We start from the raw sequence: 25,265 nt of genomic DNA on the forward strand, positions 1-25,265 counted from the left end.
GGGGGGGAAGAACGTCGCGGTTTTGCAATCCAACCTACGGAACCGGAAAGTCCGCACCGGAGCTTCGCAACTTCTCCGCGGTGAGACGCACCGGGAGGATCGCGGTAAAATTATAGATAGAAATTTGAAAAAGAAGAAAGGATGTCACACGTTTGCCTTCTCAAAGGTTAAGTGGCGCAGATGGCGTTTTGCAGCTCCTTACTTTTCTCCATTATCAGCGCGCAGCATCCCAGCATCCAGCATCTCCTTGGCAACCGGCGCTCCTCTTCATCCCTCTTCACCCCCGGAGCCGAGAGACGCCAAAAACCCGCTCTTTGACTCCCGACGGAAGCGGTTTCCATTCCGTTTTCCCTTTTCGCCCGGGCAGGTGCGCTGCTCGTTTATTTATTCATCTTTTTTTTTCCCTCCATTAGTCTTCAATCTTAATTTCCTCATCAATTTTTTAAAGGAGTGAGTTCATGTGTCGGGGAAGCGCTCCCCCTCCACAAGCGAGATGCCGGTGAGACGCGGGCACGTCGCGCTCCAGAACACCTACCTGGACACCATCATCCGGAAATTCGACGAGCAAAGTAAGTGTAAAGGAGCGCGGTGTGTGTGTGAGGGGGTTGATGAAGGGGGCCAGCAAACAAAAACAAAAATCTGATCACCCAGATTACTCCAGAGGCCTGTCGATATTTATTTATCATCTAACTTCCAAACGTCACTTGTGTGTGTATATATATGTCTGATCGGATCATTTGACACTGATTGATCGCTTAATTCTACGTCGAGGGATGAAACTGGGGATGTCATTATATTATTACAGTATAATTATTAGTGTTTTCTCTTTTGCGATTACAAATACATATCTTGTTACGGTAGGCATTTCTTTTTAGGCAGATCGGGCCATTTTTACAGATTATTATTTTGCGTAAACAACGCGATCCGTTTTGCGCTAAGCAGACAATCGACCGTCTTTAGCTGAAAGTGGGCCGATCCTGGTCGCCAAGACCCGGTCGAGTGGACGGGGGTTGAAAACTCGATGACTGAGGCGTTTTGGAGTCGTGTTCGCTGATAAACTGAAACCTCAACATCTCCTCAAAGTCCAGCAGTGTGAAATTCTCCTGTTGTGGGCCGTGCCGCCGCTTTTTTAAAAATCGGGTTTGAACGTTTCCCTCTGGAATTTGGAAAGGCCCAGGTCACGAGAGTTTGGGCCTCCGGGAGCTCAGCGATCGAGTCTCCTGGACGGAAGTCTCAATGATTGTGAATTGTCTTCCATCGCCGGCGTGGAATCCCAGCGAGCGCCATGTGATGCGTTGTGGGGGGGGGGGGGGAGCTCGGGTCGAATGGCGTCGCAGCTGTGCGCCTGCTGGTTCCCCGGAGCCGCTACCATCCTTTACATGTTCTTCAGATGAATTTAGCGGGTGAGGTCAGGTGACCCACGCTCCCGGGACAGAACAGCCGATGGCTAAGTCAGCTCAAAGTAAATGACACTGATGACCGGCGCGTTTATATTTACATTAATTCGTTCCTATTCAGTGAAAATGGGACTTTTGCCCAAAACGTCATTGTGTTCCCGTGACGTAAAATGTCATTTTCAACCCAAATCTAACCTCGGCTGTGACATGAGATGTCGCCGTGGTTCTGGCGCTCTGTCACCTCCGGTTGTATTGGCGGCAAAGTCTTCTCAGTTTTTTTCCTTACTTCCTTGCCTCCTTGCTGCGTCAGAGCCTGCCTCTCTTTGCTCTGACAAAAACCAAACGAGGAGAACCAGCTGATTTCCCGACAGCTATTCAGCCCGATGTCCAGAGTCCCCCACCCCCCCTCCACCCCTCCACCCGCTGAGACGACTCTTACATAAAAGCCCTCCACAGTACATCTTGAGGTGATAGTTGATGCACGTGCACGCCCAGGTGAGTGCACGTGCAGTCGCGGCAGTGCTGCTTAGCAACGCTGCGACAATCACTCTTTCCGCTCTGAGCCCCAGATAATGACTTTGGACGGGATACGCTTTCAGCCAGGGTGCTCGCCCGTTTACTTTGAGGAGTGGGGGGTGGAAGAATCGAGGGCTGGGGGGGCGGGGGGGGGGGAGTCCTGTCCTTTCATGAGCGTGGGCAGCAAACAGGGACGGACATTTAACCCACTTCTCCCACCGGGCTGTGTCAGAGGCTGTGTGTGTAACTGTGATGCAGCCACTCCCTCCATTAACGGCCCCCCGAAACCACGCCGATCTGAATTCGGCGGGCGACAGCCCACGTTACCTCACACCCTGTCTCGGGGGTTTTGCAAAAGTGAATTTGGTCTGGTTTCTGGAGCTGGAAATCCAACACCGATGCGGGCAGAGTCTTGACGGGGGCGTATCACATGCTGCTCCTCTGTCAAAAGCTCAATTATATTCATTCATTCATTAATTCGTTCATTATTCATGTCGCTGATCCTGCTCTTGGGGTCGTGACAGGCCACTGAACGAGAGGCAGGGATCACCCTGGATCGGTCGCCCGTCGATCACAAGGTCATATAACGAGACATACAACCATTCAACTATTCACTCGTCTGGAAAATTTCGGGTCCCCAGTGCCCCCCCCTCCCCTCCCACGCATGTTTCATACTGTTGGAGCAAACAAAGAGAACCCATTTTCGCAAAGAAAGCCACATAGGCATGGGGGAGAACGTGGTGGCATGGAGATAGGCTGAGGTGCTAATCACTGCGCCATCGTGCCACCAGCGTTTCACCTCATATTTCACATCTGAGCAAGCACACAAACTCACTGAGCAGCTCTTTATCACTCCAAGAAGAAATAAATCTCACCCGGTTTCACCTCCTCTTTTTGCACACACTCAGAACAGCCATTCCATCTTAAAAGACCTACATGTGTTTTTTTGCTTTGGCTCGGTGAGTGGATGTTGCTACCGCCCGTTCGTTGCGCCATAATAAAGGGTTAGCGGCATTTACCTCTGTTAGCTCTGCCGAACCATTAGCTATATGCTAACCGGCGTCACTTTTGCATAAGCATGTTAATGAATAATTCTTCATATCGTTGGCTGGACATTGTTAGTTGTTGTTTTTACTTCAGTTGCCGCTTGTTGTCGCTTGTCACTCATTGAGTTGCATTGCAAAATGTTGCAGAAAAAAATAGTTTAATTTATTTCCTGCATAGGTTCTCTCTCTGCGCAGAGAACACGGGGGCAATGCAAGCGCACAGCTTAGAGGAAGCATTGCACGCTACCCGAAATTATAAAAACAGATCAATATTTTTTATTTATTTCTTCTTATTTAAACAGATCAATATTTCTGGTCATACTTATAGGGTCATACTTGCAGTATTGAACAGAATGAAATACCAATGAGACCGTTTTGTCTTGTTAATCAAGCAGAGGAGCAGCTCCCCGGGTCTAAAAATATAGAAACCCAAAAAGGCTGGTTCTGGTGCCCCCTGTGGACAAACAAAGCATGATCACAGCAAAACCGTGCTTTGCGGGTGTAAATCAGATTTTAAAATCCCTGCGGTGTTCGTTTGAATTCATGAATAAAGAAAGAGTTTTTCGAACCGTAGTTTATAAAACCAAAACACACGCTTTTCCCGAAGCTGCGTGGAATAAATTCGGTCCAATTTGTGGTGGAACCTGATTTCATATTTAGGATGGGTTCTTTTTTTTCCCCGAGTGGGTGCGAAGTCATGGAGACTTTATCCTCTCCTCCATGGGAACGGTGACGCTAATCCCATTAGCTCTGTGGAAAGAAGGGCTCCATTAGCGTGCACTTGCCGAGAGACAGCTGGAGGGAGTTGCGAATTTTCCGATAATGGAGGAAGATTTCGAACACGACACAGACTGAGACCAAACAACCGTAACCGTTGCAGCGTTCATTGGGTCGAGGTCCGAACGAGCAGACTAACGTGATTGGACTTTGGTCGGTGATATAATCGGATGACATTGACAACCCTGTAGATCAACAGAGCCTGAAGATGAAGGGTTTTATTCTGAAAAGACATACTGTGTTCTTATAGACAGCATGTTATAACTTTTTAAATATACAGGGAGTCCTCGAGATATGCTGCCAATGCGATCTAATGGATTTTGGTAAGATTTTCAACACAAGTCGTGGCTACCATAGCATTGGTCACTTACCTTGCCAAAAACACCCTAAAGTCAATCATATATATCTAGAAACAGAACTGGGACTAAACAGAATATATTTATTGTGAAAAAAAAATGAAACTGTAATATAAAACACAAACAGAAATCAGAGAGTGGATGTAAACAAAGAATGTGGCACTGAAAGAACATACCGTGGGACCCAAGCGATTTCCCAAAGTAACGCAGCGTAATGGTGTATTCTTCAGCAGTGCTCGCTAACAAGTTTACCCACAATGTTTTAATTCAAGGTCATCCTGGTTCTAGTCGAAATTTAGGATTTGGGGGGAATTACTGCCCAAAAATCGAAGCAGAGCACTTTCAGTGTAACAGGTTTCTTCCGATGTTTCCCTTAAGAATATTGCATTGTCATCAGATTCTCTCTGTGTTCTCCTGCTTGGGTTCTCCCGATGTTCTCCGTTTTCCAGAGACAGCAGGTTCACTGAGGAGTTCATGGGTGAGAGCGAGAGGGTGAATGCTTGGATGACTTTGTATGAGGATCTTTGATTGACAGGTGACCGTCCAGATTAAGCCCCGCCTCCTGCACCCACATAAATATTGTATCATGGATTCTCCGATGATTTCTGTCTCTGTGATTAATGAGGCGCCATTAACAGAATTCCCCCCCGGATAGAATTATTCCCTCGGGGCTCCACTTCTCGCTCAAACAACGGCTGCCTGACTCGAATGCGTCTCCGGAGTTATTTAATTCAAACACGATAACTAGATTCCCGTACGCCTCCAGATCGCAAGTTCCTGATTGCGAACGCCCAGATGAAGAACTGCGGCATCATCTACTGCAACGAGGGCTTCTGCCAGATGTTCGGCTTCACCCGAGCCGAGATCATGCAGCAGCCCTGCACCTGCCAGTTCCTGGTGGGGCCTGGCACCATGAAGAGCGCCCTGGCCCAGCTGGCGCAGGCCCTGCTAGGCTCCGAGGAGCGCAAGGTGGAGATCCTCTACTACGCCAAGGAAGGTAAGAAACTGGAGGGAACCTGAGCTGGGCCGGGGGGACGATGGGGGGTTAAAACCCCATCGAGCCTTTTTTCAGCCGCGGCAGGAAGTTATTGATCATTGGAAAAACCCAGCTTTACGCTACAGGAGGTAATAGAGCTGTTTTGAGAACACAAACACGAAAATCAGCCACACGATGCATCACTTTATATCTTGAAATAATTAGTTCATTAAGCCAATGTGTGTGTTTGAACTTTGTTGTGGAAAGGCCATTTATGTCTTGACGTAATATTCAGTTATATTGTAAATCCTAAGAAATGGCACTGACAAGTTGGCAAGTTATGAAAAAAAAAAAGTCAACAAAATACGTTTTATCCAAATTATTTATCACCTGTTTTTCATAACAGACCATAAATCTTTAATGAAATCGTAAACATGTGTTTATAAAGTTGCAAAAACAAACACTCAATCTTATCACGGGACACACCGGTCCCATTCTACCCTCTTATTCATGTCGGGAGGTGGTTTGTTCTCTTTTAATTCTCCCCTACGTGCACGGCCCCGGGTCAGTGGGCCTCCAGCTAACTAACTAACGTCATTCTGATGTCGAATGGAATCTGCCAGAAACAGACTGACAGAAGGCACGAAACCCCAATTGCCCCCTGACGGTCTGGTTAGCATGGGAGGTCTGTCGCCATTGGTGTGTGAAGCTGCGAGCCTTTGCAAGTGCTATAAAAATGGAGACCATTTACCGGAGTGAAGTTGTCCTCATGTGACAGTTACCGTAAGATCGTTGTTGTCGATTGGTTGAAATATCCGGACCGGATTTCAGGTGTCCCTCCACCCGTTGCTCCGACAACACTCCTTCCAAATCGATTTAAAATCCCACAGCGAGATGCTGCCGATAAATTGCCATCCCAGATTGACCAGGCGGGCCGTACCCTCCTAATCTCTGTTTACAGCAACGTCTGTTCTGCCTAGTTTATCGGCGTTACCTTAATCCCTCTCTCATTCTTAATCTGCCCAAGTGAGGAAGTAAATTGGAAAAGATAAAAGTGTTTGATCCAGGGTTGTTGTTTCTTGGATTGTATTTTTAAAGAGACTTATGTTGTCATTTCCCATCAACGCTTCATTGCCACTCGTTTCCACACACTGACCTGTGTGTGTGTGTGTGTGTGTGTGTGTGTGTGTGTGTGTGTGTGTGTGTGTGTGATAAACCCTCTCCGCCCCCTGCTTCCGTCCATCCATCTCCCACCAGACCCGAAAAAAGAACAGAGAAGTCAAGCAAACACACCGCAAACACCCGTGCTGCCACCACAAACACACGTGGCACCGGCCTGGTGAGCGGTTGTCATGGAGATGCCAGCAGCGCGCCGGCTCGCAGCCACCAAGGATCTATTTGTTTTGCGTCCGGCTCCCCGCTGCGCTCCCAGACCGAACAGGCAGAAAAAATTTGCAAACAAGTGGCCAGGATGTGATTCAGAACTAAACGGCGGCTCTCAAAGGCTGTTTTTGTTTTCTTTTTTTTTTTTTCTTTTCCCCCTTTTCCAGTCACCACCGACTGAAGTTCTGCAGGACCTAAACGCAGCGTCAGTGCACGGGCCTCCGTCCGTGTGTGGTCTCTCTCCCGTTTCTATTTTTAGGCGACGTTGATTGCACAGTGAAGCTCAACCCCATGCTCATTTAGACCCCTTTAGCACCCTTTGTGTCTCTCACTGTCAGATAAACAGTGTTCATCATGTGTGTGTGTGTGTGTGCGTATGTGTGTGTGTGTGTGTGTGTGCAGACCAAGAATGAAAAGCAAATCGTTGTGCTTCCCACCTCAATCAGAATTCAACATTTAACTGCCAATATATATGTATGTATTTGCAATACACATATACATATTCATATACATATATATGCATATACATATGCATATACGTATACATATACATATACATGTACATATGCATATACATATACATAATATGTATTTGTGTGTGTGTGTGTGTGTCCTTCAAGGCACGTGCAGGCCCTGCTTGGTGGATGTTGTCCCCGTCAAAAATGAGGAGGGCCTTGTCATCATGTTCATCCTGGACTTCCAGGAGTTGATCGATCCGTCACTGAAGAAGTCGGGCCTCAGGCAGCGAGTCACCCAAGGATGGGTTTACTGTAAATACACTTAACCCTTCATTTCTTTCTTTCTTTTTTTTCGTGGCTAAATCTTGTATATTAAGGGAGTCTTCCTCACTGCCAGTATTCAGATTGCGTGGTAGAGTGGAATATAATCTAAGAATCAGCCTGGGTTTATTACACTGTTGTAAACACAGGGACATTCAATCCAAAATATAAATAACAACAAAAAAAAAAAACACAATTTAATCTTTATTCATCAAAATTGTGTAGATATGAGCCGCTTAATTTCCGTAAAGATGTCTGTTTACTCGAGAATACAATGAAACAGGATTAGATTTCTCTTTGAATTACTGGTAGTTAGATGACAAAAAAAAAATTAAGTAAACGTCTCTTTCTATAATTCCTGGTGAGGAAAGATAATCCAGAGACTTTGCTATGAGCTGACTGACAACTGGAGAAATAAGAACTTACAGCTCATAGAACGACTGACAACTTTAGTCAGTTTGGTGTGCCATCAGTGGCCTGATTAATATCCTGTACTTCAACACAAGACATTTTCAGGAAATCCAGTTTAAATGGACGGTGAAATTCAAAGATTGCAACATGGACTTTAGTTAAGTTAGTAAAGCCTGAGGTTTTTTATATTTATTGTTCCCCTCAGGTCAAAATCGCAGGCTGAAGTTAAGGCTGCCAGTGCTGCGGCCAATGAGACGCTCCTCGCTGCCAAAGGAACAGTTTGAAGGCGTGGTTGTGGACTACCTGCAGGTAGGTATGGTACACACACACACACACACACACACACACACACACACACACACACACACACGCTATGTTCCCATGGACTCCCTATTGGGATTTTTTAAGAGAGGAACTTTTCGTAGCAGGTTGCACGTCACTGGTCCCTGGTTTGGTTCTGGTTTGGGTCTCCATGCTCCCCTCCACCTGCCTGAGTTTTCGCCAGGTTCTCCGTCTTCGATCAGATCAGATAAACTTTTATTATCCCGGGAAGGAAATTCTTTTTCGTCCATAGGTGTGGTACAGCTGTTTGTTTCACACACCCAGCATGCTTGCCATTGTACTCGGCTTGTTGCTCCGTAGTTCGCTAGAGCGTCATGCCGTTACAAACTACAGCTGCAGGAGGTTCATTGAAGACTGACTCGTCTGTAAGTGTGTATGAGGGAGTGAATGGGTGAATGTTTATGATTGACAGCTGATCCGTCAAGGTTAAACCCCGCCTCCTGTTCTGGGTCAACAGGGATTGGCTCTGTACAGCCCTGTACGCAGTTTTAATTGAGTCAACAATGAATGAATTAAAGTTTTAGCCACCTTATTACCATCAAAAATCTATATAAGTACACTATCTGAGAAAACTAGTACTGGCAAGTACTTCATTACGCAGCAAAACTGTATATTTTGTATAACACCCACGATACTTTTGTATAACAAAGCACCCGATATTTAGAGACCGGATTTGACAAAACATCTGACACATATTTTTTTATCATTTTATTTTTTTATTATCATCATTATGTCATTATTTTATTAACTAATTTCAAGAAAGTTCTCTAGGACTTGCTGCTGAAAGAACTTGAATTTGACTTAACATCCCACACACACAAAACATCACATACACATTCTTTCATGATGCTATTGCTATGCATGTTTATATTTTATCATTTAATTTTTAATTATCATCATTATGTCATTATTTTTTTAAATAATTTCTAGAAAGTTCTCTGTGACTTGCTGCTGAAAGAACTTGAATTTGACAAAACATCACACACACACGAAACATCACATACACATTTTTTCATGATGCTATTGACATGCATGTTTACACATATAATTTTTTTGATTGTCAGCATTATATTATTATTATTTTTCAAATAATTTCAAGAAAGTTCCCTGAAACTTGCCGCAAAAAGAACTTAATTTGTTGCATTTTGTTGAAACTGTATCTTTTTTTCTCTGCAGCCTAACAGTGAGGACCTTCCTCTCAAAGAATTCCGTATCCCGTCCAAGGAGAGCTGCATGCAGTCTGAGACCGAGGCCCTGATCGAGCAGGACCTGGACGCCCCCTCCCCGGCAGCCCCGGCCTCCACCAAACGCCGATCCCTGCTGGACCCCGGCGTCCCCTTCCCGCGGGGGACGCTGCCCCGCAGTTTGTCACGGGACAGCGTGCGCAGCCTGCGTCGCGCGTCCTCGCTGGACGACATCGACGGGATGAGGGCTGAGTGGAGCAGTCGGCCCGGCGAACCCAGGAGCAACAGCAGTGAGTGATAGGCGATTAAATATCGCTAGATGTATTGATTAACCGGTGATCAGATTAAAACCACATATTTTGGTCAGTGACCTTTAAGTTGTTACGAGGTTTTATTTTGTCCGAATCGTTGGGCACAAGAGGAAGTAGGAAGCAGAGTGGTTAAAAAAAATTCTCCTCTGTTGTTCACTATATTTTTTGACGAGTTTTTGAAAAAGCTCTGTAATGATAGAACATGCATGAAGGAGCCGCATCCCGGTTAAAGGATTCGCCGGCGAACCTCCCCTCCCGTGCCTCTCAGGGCGGTGACGCAGGGGAGATCGCAATAACACGGAGCGCCAGGCTCGGAGCACGTTGCAGCCGTCGGCGCCCCCCCAACCAACCGCCCGCTAGAGACACACCAATCAATCTCTGTGTGAGGGCTTGTGGTCCATTTGATTTCGAATCGTACACCCGCCGCTGCCCCCCATCACCAACTCCCAGCCTCTCTCAGGGGAAATATCTTTCTCACGTAACCATATTTTTCTTCCGGAGAATATGGCCTCAAATCCTGCGGGTTTTTTCCAAACACTTCGTTCTCGGTTTGTCGCTCTTTCTTTAACCGCAGATTTAACCTGCTGTCCAAGTGCCGAGAGATTAAGATAGTGGTCGCAGTCGTGAAAAAGCAGATTTGTTTGTATATTCCCACAAAAACAAAACCCAGCTTATTTTATCTACTGCTTAACAGCAACCACGGAAACACAGGAGAGACATTTAAAGTCCTGCATCTGAACCTGAAAGAGTACTTTTCAACCCAGAGCGGGTTCAGGTGTCCGTGTAGCTCTGACGTGGCTCCTTCCCGCCGCAGATCTGAAACCAAGCGTGCTGAACTCAACGTCGGACTCTGACCTGATGAGGCACAGGAACATCAGCCGCATCCCCCAGGTCACCCTCACCTTCGGCTCAGAGCGGATGAGGCCGCCGTCTCCCGGCGAGATCGAAATCATCGCGCCCAGCAAGATCAAGGACCGGACCCAGAACGTGACGGAGAAGGTCACTCAGGTCACACAGGTGAGACGGGGTGGGGAGGACTCCCAACTTTCCTCCCGTGTCTTCTTACACACTCACATCAGGGTGGAGGAAAGGGGTCCTAGAAAGTTCCAGGAATTAAATCCAGAAATTAACATAATGGCATTTTAGTCCAGTATATACAGTATGTACTTTTTACTTTGACGCTTCCTTCAGAGAATCGGTAATGAAGCTACTTTTCTACTTAGAAACACGCGTCTTGCATGCAGCACCTAAAAGATTCTCAGGCATCCTGGCAGAAACCGTGATAAATGTATCAGAAATCATGAACAGGTGTAAGAGTTCATAAAAACCAGAACACGTAGAAGAAGTAGAACACTTAGGTACTTCTAGTTCCTCGCCGGCGCATCCATCATCCAGTCGCAGACATTCTGTCCCCTCTATCGTGCTCCTTCAATCGGTCTCTGTTGTCTGGACTCTGCCCTCTTCATCCTTCAGCCCCACATATATGAATATATACAGTATATATGTGTATATATATATATGTATGTATAATGAGTCAATGAAGCTTGTAACCGAGTTGTGGCAAGTGTTTCACATTACTGCATACAAGTAGGGAAGCTCTGCAGAACACTCAGTTTCGATCAGGCTCAAGGAGACATTACTCAGAAATGCATTTTGTCATGATGCTATATATGCTGCATCTATATATTCAGTATAAATCTTGCATCCTTAGCATAGCTACTGTATCTTTAAGAAAATATTTATAACTTTGAACTCGCCCCTCCTTGAAGTGACATTTGTCACGTAGCTGATTTGCCACCAGGACCTTCATCAGTCACTTCATCTTCCGTCTCCTGTCACTGTAACTGATAAGCTCAGGTCATTCACCATACACACACTCATATGGGCACACACACACAAATAGCTCTGCCACCTCCAATCACTGTCTGAACAAAAAGAAAATGCGAGTTCATACATACATTCTATAAATGTGAGTTTGCTTTCGGCCCCGCCGGAGAAGCTCGTTGACGCGCCGTCCTGAGCTGCAGGAGCCGAGAAATCATCTCACCTGAGGTGTGACATCAGCAGCGGCAGCGAGGAGAAGGCGCTCATCAGCCACCTGCCGTCCCACCGTGCGCATTTTCGCCTAGACGCCTCTGAACAGATGAAAGCCGGATGGAAAAATACAGAGGTGGCATCAATGCCCAGCAGACATAAAGTACCGGCAGAAGGAAGATGTTACATGTACGCACCCGTACCCAGGATGTGACATCATATCATCCCCCCCTGCCCTTCCTCAAGTCCAGAACATGCACGCTCACCCCAGTGCCAAGTGTTCAGCGGTGGAGCCGCGATGGCGGGTAACCAGCTGGAGAAAGGATTAGCCCTCAGGCAGGCTGAGTCTCTGCCAGCTCCCAGTCCCTTTCCCCTTTTTCTGGGATCGAGGCAACGGCAGCGCGGGTTCAACACACGGGAGCATTCAGACAAACATCCGTCGGACCGACCTCACCTCTAAAATTATAGAAATAAGGGGCTCTTAACATTTTTCCAACCCCTGTCCGCTTCTTCTGTCACTGTCAGTGTGCACGAGAAAAATACATGTAGATGTGGATCCTTCATCTATCTCTTTAGATATCCATAATTTCTGCATGCAACTTGTCCACTGGTTTGAGCACCTATTTTAATCATCGCACTTATTTCTTTGCTGCTGGAGACAGAGCTGTGCACCCCTCCAGACACACACACACACACACACACACACACACACATGCACACACAAGATCCCTGCCACTCTGAATGATGGTGATTGAAACTTGCATCTGTTCATTTTTAGCGTGCTCACTAATGCTAGCTCGCTAATGTTCCTGAGCGTGAGTGGCTCCAAGGGGAAAGCAGATAATGACATTTTGAGCTGTTTTAGGGAAAAATGAAAGAAAAGAAAAAGAAAAAAAAAGACTCCTTTGTACCTGCAGCATATGGCATTAGAGAAAATCACCTGAAAATTTCCAATCCTCTGAATCCCCTGAAAAACAGTACAAAACAATCTGAGAGCTGATTATGGCCCAGAAGCTTTCAGATGCTGGTGTGTCAACGCATCCAAACAATGAATTCAACACTGATAGATCTTTCACAGGCATCTCAGCACATCTCCCTTTGATAAAAAAAAAAAAAAATCCCAAAAATACTGCATTTTGTATTTCCTGTGAAAGAGGTTTCTTAGAAAAGAGCAAAAAAATGTGCATTTCCCTTTGAAGACTTCAACTATCTGACCGCATTGCATACATTTTATTTATTCCATATAATGATTTATAACCAGTGTGATTTTTTTTTTTTTTACACCCAGCTCTCTTGAGCTGTCTAGAACCCACTCTTCCAACACACATCAGGGACGCATCACACTTTGCTCACGCCTCTGCTGAGCAGATATTGTTCGAAAATCATGGCGGCTGCCCGCCCATCGAGCTGTGGGCGCTCTGCGGCTTGACGCTGCCGGTGACCTTGGGCCTAATGGACCCGGAGGTCAGCGTGCAGTTCTCTCCGTGCATCTGACCCTCCCCGACCACCCGCGCCCTTCCCCTCCCTGCCGCCACTTTGCGTTTTTAGCAAAACAGCTTGAATCGACCTGCAGCGGTGTCACAGTCACACGGGGGGGGGGAGGGTGTGGCACCCGGGTCAGGGTTCGGGTCACGCAGGGTGGAAAATGACGTCATCGCCCGCTCGCCACGCTCCCCGCACCGAGTGGCCATTTTCAAACCCCCTTACCGTGTGGTGCCTTCACGTTCACGTCTGCTGCACCAGGCACTAAAACGTGTCGTCAGCCTCTGACATGTAATTGGATTTCGATTGGCGCCATGCAGAAGGGAAATGAAGGTTACCATTGATTGTCACTCCCATTGATTTGTCTGCATGACATGAAGCGGCATGAGGATGGGATTCCATCCCATCGGGAGGCCCCCGCCGGGCGCCATGTTTGTTTTTAGCCAAAATAAGTGCGCTTATGTGGCGCCCCCTGGTGGCGATTGATCTTTCAACAAAGGGATTCTGCAGGTTAGCTGGAATTTCAGACAGTTACGATGTTTTGTTTTTTTTTCAACACTGTGTATTCTGGTGCGTGGCAGTGTACAAAACTTTACTGGATGATTTTTTTTTAATTTGTCGTTATCCAATTAGTTTGAACCTATGGGGACAAAAAACTTGTGATTTCTTTTCCAGTCCAAATGTATTTATTTATCATATCATTCATCTTTATCACTTATTCATACGATCCATTTTATTAGATCTCTTATCTATTATTTTTTTTCTAATCCGTTTTATATGATAGTAATACTGTATTAAGGTTAAATTAATCAGATTAATGGTAATACTTTATTGTAGCATTTCTATTGATATTAAATTAACCTTGAATTAGCCTCTGTTTTTTGTTTAAAAGACTGAAAAACAAAAGATAAAGTTCACTAAAGTATCAGTAATGTGATTAAGGTTAAGTGAGGAATACATTTATGAGTTCTGTAATTTATTATAATATAGTATATCGTAATTATCAATGCTGTCGCTATTCAGTTGAATAACTTTTACGAAGTCACAGTTCACCTTCATTTTATTGGTTGTTTACAGAGGAATTATTTACTTTTAGTTAGTTTAATTGTCTATTAATTGATCTTCCTCACCGTTATTGTTGTAACTGTTATTATTATTATAATATTACCATATTACTACTTGAGTACTCATCAACCGTCTTGAAATATATCTCCATTGCCATAACTTTAACTTGTTATGAGCAACGAATAATCAGGAGGCTCCCTAGAAGTCACACCTTCTTTTCCAAGGTGAGGCGCGACTTCGTCTGACTCTCAGGAGTTAATGATTATTTAGCCCTCATGCAGGAGGAGGAAGAGGAGGATGAGGAGGATGTGGGAGGAGGAGGATGAGACCCGGTGTTGTGGGGTCCTTTTTTTTTTTTTGAGCTGTGGAAAGAGGCAGAGGGCTGGGCCACAGGCAGCAAAGGGGAGGGCAATGCAGACGGACCGTCGCTCGCTCCGCTCCCGGTCGTCTCCTGGTCTTTTAGCCGGTGCTTCGGTCCAGCATGAGCCTCAAGCAGAAACTGCAGCCTGTGAGTACTTCTCTCCATCACCCCCCATCACCCGTCCCCGACTTAAAATGCCCAACATCCCCCTTTTTTTTTTTCTACCCTAACCTCCGCTTGTCTGTTTGTGACTCAAAACCCCTCCGTCCCTCCTTCGGCGACCTCTCATCCTTTCCCCCTCTGCCTCTCACCTGCAGAGGTGAGCGGCAGGTCATGTGACCAGGTCGGGGTTTTGATCAGTGAGATGAAATCAGAAAATTTAATTATCTTCACACCCGAAGTTCCAAAAATGAATTAAAGTTTTTATTTAATCAAATACAATTATAATCACATTGAGTGTTTTACTTTTTTTCATGTTGTTATCCAGGCTTTCCTTTTGCTCTCAAGCACAAGCAACGGTTCTGGTGTAATAGATATAAAAACGCATCCGCCGTGAACTGATGTTAATTACCAAGTGCCAGGGCGCCGTTGCGTGCGAATGGGCGCTGCTGGTCGTCGTTATGAAACAGAGCGAGGGACAACATCAATACCTCGGCATTTCTTGGATGAGTGAACCTTGGCTCATGTGTTTACATTCTCATTACTGTGTTGTCTTTTCGCATCTGTTCAGCCGCCACGGTCGGCCAGTGGCACATGAGGAGGCCGCGTGGGGCGCCCGCTCCACGGCCTGCGTGTTATTAACTGTTTATAACTGTGAATCAAGTGACACTTTGGAAGTTTATTTTGCTCTATCTTGTTAAAAGTGTAAAAGCTAAGCAAAGGTGTGTTATTACGTCTTTGTTTTTCGTTCCCAGGCTTTTTAACTTCAACGGCCAAATTCAGGGCTGTACCCTTTTCTCCAAGCCAAACCATTTCTGACTATTTATGGACAGGCAGGATATGGGAAGAGCAATTTGTTTATCATTTTTTTCTTAATTCATTTTTTTTAAACCAAAGTAGAGGCTCCCCATTGAGTGAAATCAAGTTTTATGTGAGCCAGAGGTCCTGTGGTCACTATAGTGACCTTTTAGGGCCAAAGCACACGCAGAAAAAAACATTTGAGAAATGATGATGTAATAGTGTCATTTCAGATGAAAATCAATGATCTTGCAAAAAGTGTAAGCTTCTGACGCATAATTGATAAATAAAATAAAGTTCAGCACATCAGGCCATCATTTAGATAAACCATAGGTGTGTGGACTCAACCATCTTATTGGGTGTGTTAAAGTATTCTAAAAGTCCTGTGTGTGACCGATCATGGATGTAACATCATTATATCTATTTGTGGAGTCACATTAGGATAATGGTATTATAAATAACTGCAGACGTCCTCTCCAATGGCTGAGGAGCTTCACGCCCACTCGGACCTGCAGGATGAACCCTGGCCAAAATTCGTTATTGCTACAAATAAGACGATAAGATGACCAAAACAAGGAAATAACTATTTTAAAATTCAGAATGTGAGAGAAAAGTCCCACAAGACCAAAATCCTCTTTTTAACTTGCCTTAAAATCACCTCTGGATCCAAGTTGTTACCCTTGGCGATGACAGATGTTCTTGTTTGGCAGAGGTGTGCGGCTCAGCGTTGCCGTGGTCCCCCTGGACCTCCCTTTGCCATTTCCTGCAACAAAAAATAGAGGATGACAAAGCGGTCGACGCGTCATCATTGCAGAGCTGGGAAATATCCCCCTCCCCGCTGAAGAAGGTTGTTCTCCTCCTGCAGGCACAGAACATGGTGGGGTAACTCACCATGTTCCTTGTCCAGGCTAAATTGAAAGCAGCCCTACAGCTCTAGATTAAAAATGGTCTAAATCGGTTTATGGGTTGAACGATGAATCCTCCTGATCTTTGCCACCGTCCTGTGGTTTGACGTCTCCGTTCCCTCTCTCGCTCCTCAGGTGTTGTCTCTGGGTGCTGACGTGCTGCCGGAGTACAAACTGCAGGCGCCACGTATCCACAGATGGACCATCCTTCACTACAGCCCCTTCAAGGCCGTCTGGGATTGGCTCATCCTGCTGCTGGTCATTTACACCGCCGTCTTCACCCCGTACTCGGCCGCGTTCCTCCTGAATGAGGTGGAGGAGCAGCGGAGGAGGACGTGCGGCTACACCTGCAACCCCCTGAACGTGGTGGACCTGGTGGTGGACATCATGTTCATCGTGGACATCCTCATCAACTTCAGGACCACCTACGTCAACCACAACGACGAGGTGGTGAGCCACCCCGGCCGCATCGCGCAGCATTACTTCAAGGGCTGGTTCCTCATCGACATCGTGGCCGCTATCCCCTTTGACCTTCTCATATTCCGCTCCGGGTCCGAGGAGGTGAGAACCAAAGAGGAAACAGCGGTTGTGTGTTTTTTTTTTTTGTTAGAATCTTCATTTTCACCTTGCTTATTGAGTAAAAACGTGTGTTAACTGTTAGTGCCACATTTGTTGTGTTTGTTAATACTCTCCCTCTGTCCGTCAGCCGCAAACCACCACTTTGATCGGATTACTCAAAACGGCCCGGCTGCTCCGGCTGGTGCGAGTGGCGCGGAAGCTGGACCGCTATTCGGAATACGGCGCCGCCGTGCTCTTCCTCCTCATGTGCACCTTTGCTCTCATTGCCCATTGGCTGGCCTGCATCTGGTACGCCATCGGCAACGTGGAGCGTTCGGCCCGCATCGGCACCCTGAAGATCGGTTGGCTGGACAACTTGGCCGAACAGATCGGTAAACAGTACAATGACAGCGACGCCATGTCCGGCCCCTCCATCAAAGACAAATATGTCACGGCGCTGTACTTCACCTTCAGCAGCCTGACCAGCGTGGGCTTCGGCAATGTTTCCCCCAACACCAACCCCGAGAAAATCTTCTCCATCTGCGTCATGCTCATCGGCTGTGAGTCCCAAGACCGATTCAGAATTTCCGTCGGTCGAGGATCCGCCTTCCGACGGGCTGGGGCTTCACCCTGAACACGAGTTTCTGAGTCCTGCTTTTCTCATTAAAAGTTTTTCTTAGTGGATGAAGGGATGAAGTTAAAAGAAAAAAAAGCTGAATTTACAGATGTGATGAATTGATGTGAAGCTATAATGCATAATGCAGAAATTAACTGGGACTGCCTGTGAACACCGCTTTACAAAACATCCCTGGTTTTACATGACTTCATTTAACCAAACGATTTATTTTATTGACAGCTACAGCAGTAAGAAAAAACGATTAATGAACAAATCACATGCAACTACAAGTTTTTATGTTGCAGAGTGTTAGTAGTATAGCGGTATAGCATCCATTGTAGGGGTGTCATACATTGACTTACACATATATTAGTGCTAACTTACACATATATTAGTGCTGGAAATAAGTGATATTTAAGAGAGTATAGCCAAAAAAAAAGTGTTAATGAAGCCTTGAAGGTATTCGTGTATTATCTAGTTTTTACATTATTATTATTATATCCCTATGTTCCCTGATCCAACCCATTGATTATTATTGATTTAGAATTGTTTCCATTCAACTTTATCCAAATATCATCACGACGTACACCTTGTTTTCTCTCTGCGCCCTCATGTCACGCGCAGCCCTCATGTACGCCAGTATCTTCGGGAACGTGTCGGCCATCATCCAGAGGCTTTACTCCGGCACGGCTCGGTACCACACCCAAATGCTACGGGTCAAGGAATTCATCCGTTTCCACCAGATCCCCGGGGGGCTCAGGCAGAGGCTGGAGGAGTACTTCCAGCACGCCTGGTCCTACACCAACGGCATCGACATGAACGCTGTGAGTCACACCGGGGGGCTAGCCAGTGTAAGATGGTGCTGCTGAAGAAGAAAAGTGGGCTGGCAGTGTTGTAATCTGGTGGATTATTTCCATGAGCGGACCCGTCGCCTGTGATTGACAGGCGACGGGTCCTGGCGAAACCCCACCTGTCGCTCCAGTGTCGGTGCACCCTGTTTGTGGGTACAGGTTGTAGCTAACAATCCCTGGGAATCAAAAGTGGAGGGTAATAATCCAACTAACAAGGCTTCAATGAAGGAATATAGAATACTTAAATTGGATTGCATATCATATCCACTGCCAGTATTGCCTCGGGGAGATAATCCAAACCTCCATGCGTCACAATTTCAAGCGTTTCCCATCAAACCCTTTTCATTTCTCTGTCTCTTTCACTCCTCGGAGGTGGTGGGGAGTGGTTACAGTCAAATATTACACTTTTAATCGAATTCCTATCCCCTGTGAGAGTTGATTTTGCAGTTGCAACCCCCACGCACAGTTGCCTCCTCCAAGTCCAACAGACATCTGTCACGCCACCGTGTTTAAATCGCACCCGTCTTGTTGTCGCCTGGGCCGATAATGGCAGGGCAGGGTAGCGCAGCCGGAGAGCGCCATCGCTAGAATTCTCCGTTTCCTGTGAGCTCGGCCCAATCCACCACCCCCCCACACACACACACCTTCCCCTGCCACCCTGTTTCTTTGTTATCCAACCGTGAGATTCACTTTCCATTTTTAGACTTACCTTAACCCATGCATTTTTTTTGACGCCCCTTCTCCCACCCCCCAGGTACTGAAGGGGTTTCCTGAGTGCCTGCAAGCGGACATCTGCCTCCACCTGAACCGGAGCTTGCTGCAGAACTGCAAGGCCTTCCGCGGCGCCAACAAAGGATGCCTGCGGGCGTTAGCCATGCGCTTCAAGACCACCCACGCGCCGCCGGGCGACACGCTGGTCCACAGCGGCGACATTCTCACCGCCCTCTATTTCATTTCCAGGGGCTCTATAGAGATCCTCAGGGATGACGTGGTGGTCGCCATATTGGGTAAGCAGTCAGATCTTTCCTGTTGATCGCCCTCGCATCTCTTTCACGCCGAACCCAAAACCATCTGCCCTTTTACATCACAAACACACACACACTGTGCTCGCCAGAGGTGTTTGGGCACTGCTCCACTTCCATTCCACAGCGGCATTGATCCCCGATAGGGCCAGCACTCGGATCGTTTCTTTGTAATCTCTGCGCAGGGGCCATTTATTGGCGCCGAGCTGCGGTGACATTCAGATTTCCCACGATTCTCACGCTTTTCAGGGAAGAACGACATCTTCGGCGAGTCCATCAGCGTGTACGGGAGGTCGGGCAAATCCAGCGCCGACGTCAGGGCCTTGACCTACTGCGACCTTCACAAGATCCTGAGGGACGACCTGCTGGAGGTGCTGGACATGTACCCGGACTTCGCTGACATGTTCTGGAACAACCTGGAGATAACATTCATCCTGAGAGATGTGAGTGTCAACAGAGGCTGATGTTTTGAAATCACACCCTCCCTAAACGCGGCCCATGTAGGATCGACGTTGAGTCCCTGAGCCAATTATATCGTTTCTGGATGACAAAACACGCAGAGAGGAATTTTGTTCTGTCATGATTATCTTGAATCTCGTTGCTCATGGCAACGGCCGGCTGCCATCACAGTGTATTTTCTCACAGTATAAAATCAGGTGTGTATCTGTTTGAATTACTGAGGCTAATATGTATCAGGCAGACAGAATAAACCAGACAACCCCAAGCCGGGACTCTGACTGTGGTTACCGCCGGCCGCGGCACCGGAGAAGCTCCCTGCGGCGTCGTAACCGGCCAGGTGAGGGAAAGGCAGCGTGTGGAGCCCAAAGAGGTTAGCATTACCGCATGCTAAATGTCTTATCCCACAATTCCCCGCGCAGACGGCATGGACCGCGAGGACCCCTACCCCGATCAACCCTGTCCAATGGCGAACCACCACCGGGAGGCGATGGCAGAATCCCACTGGGAGGAGCTGTGCAGCAGCGGCAGCATCTGCTCGCAGTCCAGTGATGAGGAGATGAAGCCCGTTGGGCACAGCAAGGGGGAGCTGTACCCCTCTGGCAGGGACGCCAGGGACTATCCCCCAACGGTGGTCAACCTCCTGCCTCACAACGGGTCCTCAGCTGGCATGGGCAAGCCGGTAGACCTCAGCGGACCGTACTCAGGTCAGGAGCGCCAGACTTCAGTCTCTTCATGGCAGTTCCGTCTTTTCCAAGTTTGATCCAAGATGCTTTTTTTTTTTTTTTTTTGCATAAAGCAGCAGAAAGTATTGTCTTGCATTGTTATTTTTCTAAAAGATGGGGAGGGTGTTTAGGATCCTTTGCATAAACAAAAAATTGTTTTGTCGAACGGCGTACAAATTAAATCCGACCCTCTTCCTGTTTCACAGCAACTCCTGTCAGCGTGTCAGGCTTGTACGGCTATTGGCCAGATCGCAGCACCAGCCAGTTCTCAGAAGCTCAGAGGCAACTGTCATCGGTGAGGGCCACCTACCAGCCCACACCCTGCGTCGAGGACCGGCCGAGCGAACTGGAGTCCCGTCTGGAGTTACTGCAGTCACAGTTGAACAGGTGGGTGGAACGTGACGAACGAGGTGCAGGTTAAAAGGGAGGGAGAGGGGGCACTCGGATTTGAACCGGGGACCTCTTGATCTGCAGTCAAATGCTCTACCACTGAGCTATACCCCCTGATGAAAGCTTCCATTGTAGACTCTGACATGTATTCAGGGCTGGAGTGACCTCCTATCCTGGTCTTTGTTTGCATATCTGTTCTCGCCTGTTTGTTCATACTGTACAGGGTTAGTTCACTGCAGGTCATCGTGTGTCACTCTGGCATGACCACGCTCAGAGCATTTCCTTGAAGTGCTTTTTTTCCCTTTCAATGAATTTACATCTCTTCGTATTAAGAGATACGCACCGTGTTTTGAAAATCATCTCAAATCAAAAGCAATAGAAAAAACTCCTGTGGCCATTTTTCTGTCCGGTCCCACCAGGCTAGAGACCCGGATGACCGCAGACATCAACGTGATCCTGCAGCTCCTCCAGAGGCAGATGGCCCCGGTGCCTCCGGCTTACAGTGCGGTGTCACCCGGCCTTCACCCGCCTCACCCCAGCTCACTCTACAGCGCTGGGGCCCCGCCCATCTGCACTCTCCACCCAATCCAGCCTGTACCGATCAACAGCACTGCCTCACTGCTGCAGGTACCGCGTTAAACCTCTCGCTCCGCGGCCGGTGACTCATTTCCCGTGGAAAGACTGTCCTGTTTGTAATGGGTGCGAGTGATGGTTCATTCTCCTATTTCTTTCTAACTCTGGTTCTATTTCTTCCCTCTCTCCCTCAGAGCCCAGACTCTGACTGTAAGCACAAATCCAAGGACTCCCTGTCCAGCGGGATCCACGTCACGGTGGCCTCAGACGAAACCATGTCCGTGTCGCCAGATGCAGAGCCGCCGTTTCTGCCCCCCGTTGACCTCAAGCCTCCGCAAGGTTCAATCTCAGGACACCAAGAATCTCCAGGACTGCTGTGTGGCAGCCTGCGTTTCCCCTCCCTTCCAGAGCACCTGGAAACCTCCTCTGAAGTTCAGGGGATCCAGAGACACGTATCCGACCCCGTCCTGCCGGGCAGCTAGAACACCGCCGCCGTCGCAGGGCCCCCGTGTTGTGGACTGGACAGCCTTGACCTCGCCTTCCCGTTAGCTCAACCGTCCTTCACTGAAACCTCCTCCATCCAGTTGAGATGCTGCCGGGGAGTTTTGCTCGAGTCCCCCCTGACCCCTGAGGCGCCTAGCGCCTCCCGTCTCTTATTCCAAACAGTGCCGTTGCACGCGCCTGAGGCTCTGTACCCCCAGAGGGAGTGGTGTACAGCTGTAGCCTGGAGGGCTACATCCCAGGTGGAGCCAAACACACAAGAGAGTTAACCCAAGGGGAAAGGGGACTGCGCCTAAGTGAGCTGTTGGCAGGGGAGTCGGGGGCTGGAGGTGGAGGGGGGCTGTTTGGGTATGCAATGTGAGGCTGACAGGGTCACACTTCCTATGTGTTTGCAGTATTTTTAGCCTTGGCTAACTCTATATATCCTTTCTTAGCCATATTTAGCAGGATGTTAACCCTCAGTCATCACTGTCTCTGCTCGACCTCTGCTGGTTTGGTGTAGTCTGATTTTTGTCGACGGCAATTTGGATCTTTAGTAATTGATTTTAAGAATAAGGTTATTGGGGTGGGAAAAAAAAAACATCAACCCTGTTTATATGGTGCTAATTTTACTATGTGATATTTATCTTTGGTAAAGGATTGGCTTTTTGGTCAGGTATTGGTTTAAATCGTGTTTTGAAAGTCTGAAGCACAGCACTCCCTGGAGTTGAGCTGCACTGTTCATAAATCATTTGATTTCCTCTTAAACGTCCCCTTGACAGGAATAACTTCTAGACCTCCTCCATCCAACGTGACTCCTCTGTGTTGAGAAATGTGAACGCACCGATCGGCAGCATTGCCTGGTAATGCGCGAGCACAACCGTCAGAGGAAATACAAAAAAAAAAACGCCATGCTCAATTCCAGTGGAGACAGAATCAGAACCTGTAGTCGATCACCATCCCGAGGCTACGTGTGGAGCCCCGGCCTGCGCTGCCAGGCTACAGCTGCTCAGCCCACCTTTCCCCCGGGGACTGTGCACTGAATTGATCCTTACTCACAGTCAAATATGAGTTTACAGCAAGCTCAGACGTGTGCACGACACAACGCCCCGGATCCAAGTGAGATGTTACTGAAAAAGGAGGGGAAAGAAACCAACTGTAACAGGCGTGGGGAGCTTTTCTGCATTAACTTTACGTAAGAGTTGCACACTTTAGTCTTTAGTAGAAATTCATTTATTGGGAACTGAAGTGAAGTGGTTGCTTAACCGATTCAAGTGAATATATGAAATAGAAGTTTAGTTTATAGATTCCTTTTGCTGTACATTGAATACATTTATAAAATATATATATATAATTATATATATATATATCAGAAAGGTATACCATAATTGTCAGGCAAACTGTGAAGGATTGCGGTGTATCCGCCCACTCAAGGCAGAGAAAAGGAAAAAAAGCAAAAATGAGCAGCGATATTTCATTTTCATCTCATGTTTCTGATGTTTTGACACGAGATCAAGGTGTGAACGTGTCGCGTGATCATGACAACATACTACAAAAGCGCACAATCGGTGCAGAGCAAAAGAAAATCTCTTGAATCTGCGCCAAACACCCCCTGTTATCACCTCCACATCACCCATCCCCGAAATCTTCTCCCCGTTGCTGCTCAAACGTTTCTCGGAGATGTTCTCGAAGTATCACAGTCTCGTGGTTTGGTGAGGTCGTCAACGTGTGCGAGAAAAGGCCAAGATCAGAGGGTGCCGCTGCATGTGATGGCAGCTCAGTGGAGATAAGGGTACCTGTCAATCACCAACAGACTCTGTGACCGGATGTGCTCGGCTGATGGTTTTACAGTTCCAGCAACAAGGTGAATGTACTGACTTTTTAAGCATTTATAACGAAGTATGATGTTTCTTGAAGCACAAATTCCTGTTATTTATCTTTTTTAGATTAAAGAAATACCACAGAGTTAAACGTTTAAGTGTCAGCTGGCTAATTTCACTTCTTTATTAACGGACTTGATGACATTTCTGTCCCAGCAGGGATCGCAGAGGCCCAGGGGTTTGGTTTGTGCAGCATCATACAGTTTGCATTCAAACATCTAAACACACATTTCTTGTTATTCAGTGACCTATGAGGGCAAATCAAATCCAGTAGTTGTCAAGGACTCAGTCCAAAACTCTTACTTGGGAGTGGATCCTCTGGCATTGATCTCTTTTACCGACACTTCGACACCGGCGGGTCGATATGTTTTTTGAATGTTGCAATGCCACTGTGCTGATACAAAACTACCTGACAGTTTGAGGTGTTACATTTTTGTGTGAAAAGGAGTTCAGACAATTCAGAAGCTGTTTCAATCAATCATAATAATATTAATCATAATAAATCAATAATAAGTCTAAAAATGTATTCATTCATTCATTACCTGGAGGGGGACTGGAGCCTATCCCAGTCAGCATTTGGCAGCGTACACCCTACACCAGTGGCCACGGGATCACGGTTCCCAGAAAATAAGTTATTTTCATGTTATTCTTATCTAATTTACCCATTGATCTATTATATTTTTATTGTATAAGCATTTGTTTCACGTACTTATGACTTATATTCATATTTCATGTGCCCCCTGCTGCAATGTTATTCATGAATGCTGTACAATGATGTGATATTTCCTGTAAGAAGCAGAAAGAATCGATATGGGGTATCGTTGTAAGTGCCGTAAAGTAATGATATCTTTTCGAAAGGGAAAATATTGGTAACGGCCGCACCTCACTCTTCCAGAACCTGCTGTCCAATGACATACAAAGCGTTCAAGTCGAGCGGGTGCAATAGCCAAGAACGCCACTAGGGGGCGCCATAAACACAATAACAATACACAGCTTCTCTCGCCCAACGGAAATTACGTCACACAACCAGCTGTCGCCATGACAGGTGAGATATAGTGATTATTTCAATATTGTGAATCATTCAAATAAGTCAAACATGATTCTGAAGGCAGGAAAAGTATAGATAAAATGTTATATATTACGTTTTCGGGGCAACAATGATGTAAAATACCGCTGTGAATTTCCACTTTCGCCGGCTCACCGATGTGTATAATTTTAAGGGAAACTGTGCTATTGAGCTGATAGACAAAATAGATGAAATGCAAAGTCCTTTCTGGGGTGAAATGAACTCTTCAACCCAGAAATGAGTGTGTGAACACCCTTTATAAATATTTATGAAATCATGATATGACATTGGGGGTATAGCTCAGTGGTAGAGCATTTGACTGCAGATCAAGAGGTCCCCGGTTCAAATCCGGGTGCCCCCTCTTTT

At 46.8% G+C, this 25,265-nt stretch overlaps 1 protein-coding gene, 1 long non-coding RNA gene and 2 other non-coding genes across 4 annotated transcripts; 2 read left to right on the plus strand and 2 right to left on the minus strand.

Moving 5' to 3' along the window:
* On the plus strand, positions 1-24,340 carry kcnh6a (potassium voltage-gated channel, subfamily H (eag-related), member 6a). Its single transcript, XM_086176320.1, has 18 exons — positions 1-80; positions 219-367; positions 449-569; positions 4,859-5,089; positions 7,072-7,221; positions 7,847-7,950; positions 9,160-9,457; positions 10,293-10,495; positions 16,418-16,843; positions 16,989-17,400; positions 18,081-18,280; positions 19,062-19,314; positions 19,579-19,772; positions 20,026-20,125; positions 20,208-20,492; positions 20,717-20,897; positions 21,320-21,527; positions 21,668-24,340. The coding sequence occupies exons 3-18, from the start codon at positions 494-496 to the stop codon at positions 21,953-21,955; spliced, it is 3,609 nt and encodes a 1,202-aa protein (XP_086032446.1). The 5' UTR covers positions 1-80; positions 219-367; positions 449-493; the 3' UTR covers positions 21,956-24,340.
* On the minus strand, positions 10,472-11,906 carry LOC147217480 (uncharacterized). The gene is made up of 3 exons (XR_015108984.1): positions 11,526-11,906; positions 10,841-10,945; positions 10,472-10,574 (listed from the first exon to the last, which is right to left on the minus strand). It is a non-coding gene; the product is annotated as an uncharacterized LOC147217480 (long non-coding RNA).
* trnac-gca (transfer RNA cysteine (anticodon GCA)) lies at positions 20,943-21,014 on the minus strand. The gene has a single exon. It is a non-coding gene; the product is annotated as a tRNA-Cys (tRNA).
* Positions 24,341-25,188: 848 nt separating the features above from the next.
* trnac-gca (transfer RNA cysteine (anticodon GCA)) lies at positions 25,189-25,260 on the plus strand. Its single transcript has one exon. It is a non-coding gene; the product is annotated as a tRNA-Cys (tRNA).
* The last annotated feature ends 5 nt before the right edge of the window (positions 25,261-25,265 follow it).

The sequence above is a fragment of the Fistularia commersonii genome, chromosome 28 (assembly GCF_037954325.1).
Source record: "Fistularia commersonii isolate RoL2024-O1a breed Wild chromosome 28, RoL_Fcom_v1.0, whole genome shotgun sequence".
Taxonomy (NCBI): domain Eukaryota; kingdom Metazoa; phylum Chordata; class Actinopteri; order Syngnathiformes; family Fistulariidae; genus Fistularia; species Fistularia commersonii.

Excerpts from the sequence above, each read along its gene's own strand:
- kcnh6a (XM_086176320.1), top strand. The coding sequence starts at position 494 with ATGCCGGTGAGACGCGGGCACGTCGCGCTCCAGAACACCTACCTGGAC. Across the intron at positions 9,458-10,292 it reads CGAACCCAGGAGCAACAGCA|ATCTGAAACCAAGCGTGCTG; the intron begins GTGAGTGATAGG and ends TTCCCGCCGCAG. Across the intron at positions 19,315-19,578 it reads CGTGGTGGTCGCCATATTGG|GGAAGAACGACATCTTCGGC; the intron begins GTAAGCAGTCAG and ends CACGCTTTTCAG.